General features: G+C 38.3%; 1 protein-coding gene across 1 annotated transcript; it reads left to right on the forward strand.

Moving 5' to 3' along the window:
* The first annotated feature begins 2,907 nt into the window (after positions 1-2,907).
* Positions 2,908-5,007, forward strand: LOC100028179 (olfactory receptor 287). The gene has a single exon (XM_001378241.3). It carries the CDS (start codon positions 3,819-3,821, stop codon positions 4,743-4,745), a length of 927 nt encoding a protein of 308 aa, XP_001378278.2. The 5' UTR covers positions 2,908-3,818; the 3' UTR covers positions 4,746-5,007.
* Positions 5,008-9,895: the final 4,888 nt, after the last annotated feature.

Here is a 9,895-nt window from a genome sequence, read left to right on the forward strand (position 1 = left end):
ACATTTGGCTCAAGTAAAATTATATATCTTTGTAAGCCTTGAAAAACCACAGAAATGCCTGCTATTATTATTTTCTTTTGGCAAGAAAATGATACTATTTTGTATCTTCCCCCTGCCCATTTCCCGTGTCAGGACAATTCCTGTAGAGAGCAGAGATTGTGTCCTCTGAGGAAGGTTACATAGAATAAAGCTGCCCTCAAAAGAAGGTGAATAATTAATTTGCTTCCTCATTGTCCAAGTCAATGATGCTTAGCCATTTGGCACTCAAGCACCATCCCACCTTTTACATATGGTCTTTGGCTCAAGGAGATTTCCTAATTTTTGTAAAGAACGTTCTAATATGCCAGATGCTAGAAGGCATAAAAGAGTCATGGGGATAATTTGCTTAATTGGGGGTTAGGAGACAATCTTGGTGAGTAGAATTGAGTTGTTCTGGGAATCAATGGAAGAGAAGAGGGTGAGGAGGAGATAATGACGGTGCCCATGTCATAGAAATTGGGACCCCTTACAACTTGATATTTTGGGCCACTTAAAAATGATGGCACCTCCACAAACACAGTCATCTCTTTTGGTGTCTCCTTGCAGTATGGATTTTTACAGGCTGTTCTTGTAGAATTTATACTCTGAGACTCTGTAGTGGCAAGGAGGGAAAAACAGTCAGTTCTCTGTTTAGTATTTTATGCTTTTCAAGAAACTTTCACATCTATTATTTCACTTAGAGTTATAGAGCTGAAAGGAGCTTGGATGTCATGTAGTTCACTGTTATGCATGTACCAGTTCCTTGAGATACATAGTGTAGCTGCAGTAGAAAGAATACTAGCTCTGGAGTTAGAGGACCTGGGTTCAAATTCTACCTCTGAAGCTTACTAATTATGTAACCAGGACTTAGTTCATTTGTAAAATGCTAGAATTGGACAAGATGGCCTATGAGGTTCCTTCCAGTTCTTAATCTATGAAGTCCTTAGTCCATGCAGTGGATAGAGGGCTGGTCTGGAATCACTGAGATTTTAGAGGAAAAAAACCTGACAACCAATAAAATGGGGTCTAGAATCTGCACTGAGAGGGAAGCATGGTTGTGAATCTGTTGATTCTAAATCCAGAGAATTTGACTTCATGTCAAGGGATCATGTTGTAGCAAAACTTTTATATACCTCTGAAGATATGATATGCAGATGAAATATTGAGGAGATGACATTATCCAGTGGGGCAGGAGTTCTGGGGCCAGGGTTGGTCTAGTTTTGCCATTGGCTCACTGTGTGGACACTGGCCAATTCACAACTTCTCGGGGCCTTCCTTTTCCCATCCATTAAATAAATCCATTATTAAATTAATAATGCTTGCTTATTGACCTCACTCAAGGTGAAGCAGAAAAAGATCTTCCTTGCTTCCATTCAAGACTGTCACCTTCCTTTGAGGATTAGTCTTTTGGATTTGCCATCAGCAGGGTCAGTTTATTTATTGTCATTTTTTCAAAGATTAGTTTTAAATATGTACCTGAACTCCAGCAACATAATATCCAAAGAATTGCTTGTTTGTATTCCTTCTGAATTATTTCTTTTGTTTTATTTTTCCAGGTAATGCTGCTCTGATTATTTTCATCAAAATGGGCCCATTCCTGTTCTGATTTTGCTTTCTCTACTTTGCATCGTTGTGTAAACATTCCTTATTTCATGGTGTTCTTCATATATATAATTTCTTATGATTCAATAATATTCTATTATAACCCCAGATCACAGTTTGACCAGTTCTTCTCGCATCAACAACAAAGGTTGTTTTCAATTTTTTACTATTATATAATTATTAAATTTTATAGATTTATAATAGTAATAAATTAAAATAATATTATAATAAAGTTGCTGAGGTAGTGTGGGATACTGAATAGGGTTGACTTCCCAGCCAGTAAGATCTCAGTTCAAGTCCTGACTGACTACACAGCATCCTGAGCAAATCATTTAACCGCTCGATGTCCCAGGCAACTCTCTAAGACTCTGCATTGCAGAGCAGAGGACAATTTTCACTGGGAGAGGAAATGACCTCATTGGGAATTCTATATAGCAGTGAGATCAGGACCACAATAGTAAGGAACATTCTAAGGGTAGTTTGGTAACTGGGAAAGCTGAGAAAGATGTTTAAACAGTAACATCAATTCAATTTGAGAAGCCTTCTGGAACCAATACAATTATTGGAAGGCAATAGAAAACAAAGTCAAAATGAAAAACAAAACAGTCTTTTCCCTCAACAAGCTTATGTTATACTGGAATAAATGAAGAGGGACTGACCCACATGAGATCATATTTGTAAAGTGACTTGTACAGTGCCTGACACACAGTAGTAGATGCTATATAAATGCTAGCTATCATGATTGTTATTAACTTAGAGCTTTAAAATCATATTAATGAACTATTGGTATTGAGAGACACCTAAATAGTCATCTGACTTAACTCAGTGTAAGCATTGCTTTATTCTCTCTTGACAAAGGGTCATCCACTGGGCATTTCCAGTGAGAGGAGGCTCGCCAATAAAGAAAGCTTTCTAACTCCCCCACCTCTGAAGTTTTGTTCTGGTTTCAGATAATAGTAGCTGACATTGGAGCAGTGGTTTATGTTTTACAGAACATTTTGTGTATGTAGATCCTCTCAAGAATCCTGCAGATTCTCTAGGATATCTGCTTTACAAATGGGGAAAATGATGCTTGAAAAGATGAAGAGCCTTCCAGTTCCGAATCAGTGATCCCAAGCAGAGTTGGGATTCAAGTCCAGTTCTTCTGACTCGAACTCCAATCCCTTTTCACTGTATTACAGAGTCCCTCAGTGTAGAAGGACCCAAGAGGCACAGGGGAAGAATTTTCTCTTCACCCTGATTCTAGAAGATATGTTGGTATTCATTGTCTGGTCTGAATGTCAGCATCAGGTTTGAAGAACCTTACTCTTCTATCTTATGGATTGTTCACATCTTTAGGAAAGATTGTGCCCTCCTCCCCTTTCCAGATGGAGGATTAGGGCACAGAGCATGTCAACAATTAGCCTAATTTCCCCATTTAGATTGAGTGAAGAACTCAGATTCTCTACTTGTTTCTGGGTATTTGCTTCTCTGGAGAACAGTGCCTTAGAAGGCAGCTGTAGGGCAGGAGAAAGGGCACCAGATTTAGAATCTAAAGTTCTGAGTTTGAATTTTAGGATCATTTTTTGCTAAACTTGGTTTCCTCATCTGTAAAATGGGACAGTTCACTTAGATGACCTTCATGACTCAATTCTTAATCCTATGCACTTAATAATAGGAAATGGGACCACATTCTTCTATGGAAGTTAGGCAATCATGTTTTCATAGGCTTTCTATATCTAGTTTCACTTGGTGTGGAGTCCCAGGCAGACTCGTCTGCTTGGTGTCCTCTCTTTCATTTCTGAGTCTTTGTAAAGGTGGTCTATTCTCCATGCTGAAGTAAACTCTCTTACCATTTCTGCCTTTTGGATTCTTTAGTTTCCTTTGAAGCTCAGTTCATGCACCATGTCTTTCTTGATCCCTCTCATCAATAAATAGACATTTATTAAGTACCTACTATGTGCCATACAAAGCAAGCCCTCTCTTCTTCCTGAAATTATTTACCATCTGTGTGAATCTTGTACCTCATTCCTCAGTAGAGTGTGAATTTCCTGAGGGCAGGAGCTCTTTTTAAAATTTTTTGGTATCTTCAGCCTTTCATTGTTGACTTGAGCATAGTAGGCACTTACCAAGTGTTTGTTGAATGAAAGAGAGAACTTTGTATTAAGGATTTTCTTAATGGTGTGACCCTATGTATTCTAGCAGTTCCTGTTTCATGGATGGAAAAGAAGAACCTATCCAACTTGGAGGAATTTATTCTCTTGGGATTCCCAGGGACGCAGGGTTTGCAGATATTCCTCTTCCTGTTGTTCTTTGTCATGTATGTGCTCACTGTAATGGGCAACATGGCCATCATCACCTTGGTCTGGATCCATCAGCGCCTTCAGACCCCCATGTACTTTTTTCTCTGTAATCTCTCCTTCCTGGAGATCTGGTTCACCACAGCCTGTGTCCCTAAGACCCTGGCTAATTTTGCATCTCAGAGCAAAGTCATCTCCTTCATCAGTTGTGCCACACAAATGTATTTCGTCTTCTCTCTGGGATGCACTGAATATTTTCTTCTGGCTGTAATGGCATATGACCGCTATCTGGCCATCTGCTACCCTTTGAGATACAGCACCATCATGACGCACTCTGTGTCAGCCCGTCTTGCCTTGGTTTCCTGGGTGTGTGGCTTCTCAGCCATCACTGTGCCCACTGCCCTCATCACTCGTCTCTCCTTTTGTGCTTCCAATGTCATCAACCACTTCTTCTGTGACATTGCCCCATGGATCGTGCTATCTTGCACGGACACTCGGGTGGTAGAACTCGTGTCTTTTGGGATTGCTTTCTGTGTCATCTTGGGCTCTTGCATCATCACCTTGGTCTCCTATATCTACATCATCTCCACCATTGTGAGGATCCCATCAGCCCAGGGGCGACACAAGGCCTTTTCCACGTGTTCCTCCCACCTCACTGTGGTTCTCATCTGGTATGGTTCTACCATCTTCTTGCATGTGAGAACCTCTGTTGAGAGTTCCCTGGACTTGACCAAGGCCATTACAGTTTTGAACACCATTGTAACTCCTGTACTCAACCCCTTTATATACACTCTCAGGAACAAAGATGTGAAGGAAGCCTTGAGGAAGACAGTCAGTGGGAAGTGAATGTCCCCCAGACCCAGCACCCTGGTTTGATAATTGAGGTCTGGAAAGTTCCTATTAATTCGAATGTTGCGTGCAGGCTTCCTAGACTGTATATTCCTTAGTTAAAGCTGATAAAGTCTAATTGGGGCATGTTGACTAACTGGCATAGGGATGGGATTGAGTCATGTACTAGATAATGTAAACATCATCACCGATAAAAGCTTATTAACAACATTCAATTCAATCGAACACAAATTTAATAAGTGGTTTCTAGGTGCTAAATAAACACAAAATAAAGGGTAGTTGCTGGGCATATGAAGACAAAAAAGAGAAAGTCTTTTTCTTTTCTGGGTCAGAGTCTTCCCACCACTGGGTCTATGCTAGTAGCCTGTGGAGTAATTTGTATTTTTTCCTCCCTTGGTTTCTTTTGTACAAATTAAGAAGCAGTTTCCCCCCTTTTCCTAGCATACTTCATGGAGAAGAAAAACAAAAAAGTAAAACCAAATCCTTGTAACAAATGTCAAGAAAAGCAAATCTTCACAATGGCCATGTATGAAAATATTTGTCTCATTCTGCCTTCTTTATTTTGAGGTTGTTACCTCTGTTTCTCTTGACAAGCTTCTAGTTCTTTCTTTTTCTACAGAAAAGAAGAAAAGATAAGCATACGAGTGTTGCAGGGATTTTCCCATAAGACATTCTGGCATGGGGGAAATATTGCTCATCTTCCTCTGTGGAAGTGGTATTCCCTCATTTTGTAGACCCAATATCTTAGGTGCTCAGATCCTGAAAAGCAGAGAATACAAACCATGACTTTAGGTGAGCATGATGGAGTGGAAAGAGGGGAAATTAGAACACATTTTTAGTACTCAGAACAAGCTTTTCCTTGTAGCAACCAGGAAGTGAAGAAGTACAGTAGATAAAATATTGGACCTGGAGTTAAGAACACTTGGGTCCAAATTGGACCTCAGATAATAGCTGTGTGACCCTGTGCAAGTATTTAACTTCTGTCTACCTCAGTTTCCTTTCCTTTAAAATGGGAATGATTTTAGCACCTACCTCATAGCTTGTCGAGGATAAAATGGTATAACATTTATAAAGTAGTTTGTAAAACTTGAGAAAGTACTATATAAATGTTAGCCATTTTAATTATTTTACCCATATTCTTAAATTGGTGGGAAAAAATATTCCTCCAATCCTAACTTTCTCTTTATGAAAATACAGAATTAGGATATCTTGACATTTAGCTCTTTTATACTGACTGCAAGTTTCTATGGATGAAATTATTATCAGTAACAGTAATAATCTATTGACTTGTGCTTTCATCAGTGGGGATACTTACTTCTCCAGAGCATTTCCTTCCCTCTTCAATTGATCTTTAGGTGATCTAGGGAAGTTGCTGTTATTGAAAAAATCACCACCTTTTGGCAGAGCTGGTGACTCACTAATACTAAGCTGAGCTTGCCCTTGAGTTACAGTGATTCAGTGATACTGAGTCCACACTAGAAGCCTTTCCAGTTGTGTAGGTCTCATTTAATCTTTCCTCCTTATGGCATCATTTTCAAGAACCAAGGATCACCTCCAGGAGCTACGCCATCATCACCATGATGAGGAATCAAAGAAGGATTTTAAGGAGGAGTGAAATAAATAATTCATAAGATAACAGATATGGAGTTGGCAGAAACCTGAGAGGTCACTCAGCCTAGCCTCCTCGTTTTACAGCTGGGGAAACTGAGTCACTGAGCCATTATGTGACAGAGGCAAGACTTGAACTGACTTGAACTTGTCTGAACTCTCTGTCCTCTATGTCTCATTGCTTCTCTTTTCTTATTATATTTATTAAAAACACAGAAAGAAAAATTAACTTTACATTTCATAGCATTAGCCACCTCACATCAGTGACTTCAATACTTTTAATTCTCTTTTTTTAACCCTTACTTTCTGTCTTAGAATAGATACAAGTATTGGTTCTAAGGCAGAACAGGGATATGGGCTAGGCAATGGAGGTTAAGTGACTTGCCCAGGGTCACCCAGCTAGGAAATTGTCTGAGGCCAAATTTGAACCCAGGTCCTGCTGACACCAGGTCTGGCTGTCTATCCACTGAACCACCTAGCTGCCCCAGTTCACTCTTATAAGGGAAGAAGGGAGGAGAAGTTTCTATGAAATGTGAAATGAGAAATAGCAGAATCACTTTCATTTCCTCTTGGTAATGGCCTGTGAAGGAGATAAAATATGACCAGTTAATATGCAGGGTATCCCAATAGTCCCAATAGACTTGCCAAATCATATAAGAACTTTTATGAGTCGGAATTCTGGAATTCCACAGTTCTTTAATCCAGGGAATTCTCCATGGTATTGTATGACCTTTACATGAGTAATCTTTTGAAGAAGAGTCTTGGGAAGAATTCATCTCAACTTACCCAAGATGATTCTATCATGGGCTGCTTTAGATCCCTAGGATGTGTTGATTAATATTCTCCCATCATGGTGAGGGAAGCCAGAAAATAATTTTCTCTTTCCCAGTCAGTCAATCAATCAATCAATCAATGAAATAATCAACTCTCAAACATTTATTAAGCACCTACTTACAATATGTTAGGCATGCTATTGCCATAGAATAATTTCCCAGCAATATGGCACAGGGATAGGCACCTATAAATGTGTATGTATATATATACACATATGTATGTATATATATATATATAATTTTTAACTCATATATATATCTTAGACATTCTTCTCCATCAAATCATATGTATATGTGTCATGTTTTTCTTTGTTTTTTTTTTAAATATAACTCATTAAACATTATTTTCAAGAACTTTTTTTTAATGTTACTATTTGGAAAAGAGTCAAATCTTTTTGTATCTTAATCTTTTAAATTTATAAGATGGTTACACTTTTCACACTCATTACCTGATTCAATTGGCACAAAAAGCCTGGGAGTTAATTTAGTCAGTCTCATAAGACTCATCAGAGAGGAAGAGGGAGAGCATTTTAGCCACAGAGGACAGCCAAGAAAATGCCCAGCTGGGGAGAATCAGAAAAGAGTGATATTCTGAAAATCTAGGAAGAAGAGGATGATGAACAATGTCAAAGCTGGCAGAGAAGTCAAGAAGAATAGACATTGAGAAAATGCAAGGAATAAATCACAGAAACAAAAATAATCATTTTTAATCCATTTTTATTTTTTTTTAAATTTTATTAAATTAGTTAATTTAGAGTATTTTTCCATGCTTACAAGAATCACATTCTTTCCCTCCCCTCCTCTCACCCCATCCCATAGCTGACATGCAATTCCACTGGGTTTTACATGTGTTGTTGATCAAGACCTACTTCCATCTTATTGATAAAAATAATTATTTTAAAGAACATTATAAAGAAATTACAAACAAAAGATACCATAATGCAGCCGAAGTGATCCTTTGAGAAAAATGTATCCCTTTGAAAAAATAGATGAACAAAAGTGAGAAAATGAAGATAATACATTGAGTATTCAATTAAAAAGAAACTCTTAAATATAACAAAAATTGTTAAGTTCTCCAAATGAACAAAAGTGCAATTTTAAATTAGGAAATAAAATTAAAAATAGGCAGTTACATGGATAAAAACAAAAAAAAATTTAAACTCATACCTTTTGTTTTAGAATGGGTACAAGTATTGGTTTCAAGGCAGAAGAGTGGTGAGGGCTAGTTAACTGGGGCTAAGTTACTTGCCCAGGGTCACACAGCTAAGGAAGTGTCTGAGGCCAGATTTGTGTTCAGGACCTCCAATCTCTAGCCTGGTGCTCAGCCACCTAGTTGTCCCTAACATGTGGTATTAAATTTTATTTCATTTCTCCTTAGGTGGGAGAAGCAGGTACTTCCACCATGGGGCTTTTGTGATAGAAATAGAAGCCAATCTTCTTCAAAGGCAGCAAATTGTAAGGGTAAGAGCAGTGGCGTTAGGGTCAGAAAGTTAACTTGAAGTTCTGGTTTTACCACTCACTTGCAATTTGACTATGTTCAACTCATAATCTCTCCAAGCCTTAGTTATCTCATCTGTTAAAAAGAGATTATAATATTTATGGGGAAAACAATACTATAATAATAACACAAGATTATTGCAAAATTTAGAGGACATAATGGGTATGAAAGCAAAATACTACTTAAAAGTAAGCTGTTGCTGCTTTTCTTACTTTGGGGACCATCTAATTCTTCTTGTCCAGCAAGCAGCCTCAGAAAAGAGATTGTTAATAAAGTCCATCCAACAATTAATACCCTCTGAATTGAAAAACAACCATGATACTAACATTTGAGAAAGTCAAACCTCCATGGGCATACTTCATTCATTCATTCATTCATTCATTCATTCATTCATTCATTCATTCACTCATTTATTTATTTATTCATTTATTGTTTTTTATTTTTTTTGAAAAGTTTAATTAGATGATTTAGAATATTTTTCCATGGTTACAAGGCTCATGTTCTTTCCCTCCCCTCCCCTCACCCCCTTCCCATATCCGATGCACAATTCTACTGGGTTTAACATGCTTCCTTGATCAAGACCATGGGTACATTTTAATCACCTGAAGTCCATAGTCCCTGCCAGGGGAGGAGGAAGAGCAACTTTTACCAATTTGTCATTGTGCACCTTCCTGGGTTGATCCCTAGGGTCTCGTTAGCTATCTACCAGTAAGTAACATTAAATGATGGCTGGGCAGTTCTGAAGGAGGCTTAGAGGAAGTAGCATCGCTAGTATTTTCCCCAGGGTCACATTTAAATAGAGAAATGGGGGAGTCAAATGTGTAACTCAATTGTGAGTGCAGACATCTGTGTTCTCACAGAGGGATCCAGGTTAGCCAGGCTTTGGATGTGATTCCAAGTAACCTTGGACAGCGCTCGTAATAGATTTATAGTCTCATTTCCCTTAATATCTCTGGGACCTAAATTATGATTTAATCATACACATATTTCCATATCTTGAGTGCTCTGGATTGTGTTTAAGCATGATTCATTCAGGATTCATATAATTAGAATATTAGAGACAGAAGGAAACTCAGAGGTCATCCATTTCAGCTTCCTACCCAACGCAGAAATCCTTTATTCAGTGCTCTGGACAAGGGGCTCCTATGATTATGGCTGCTTGAATGCCTCGAGTGATAGGTAGTTGTGGTAAAGATAGTAGACATAAA

Source organism: Monodelphis domestica, chromosome 1 (genome assembly GCF_027887165.1).
Source record: "Monodelphis domestica isolate mMonDom1 chromosome 1, mMonDom1.pri, whole genome shotgun sequence".
Taxonomy (NCBI): Eukaryota; Metazoa; Chordata; class Mammalia; order Didelphimorphia; family Didelphidae; genus Monodelphis; species Monodelphis domestica.

Coding starts and splice junctions, on each gene's coding strand:
- LOC100028179 (XM_001378241.3), top strand. CDS start 3,819: ATGGAAAAGAAGAACCTATCCAACTTGGAGGAATTTATTCTCTTGGGA.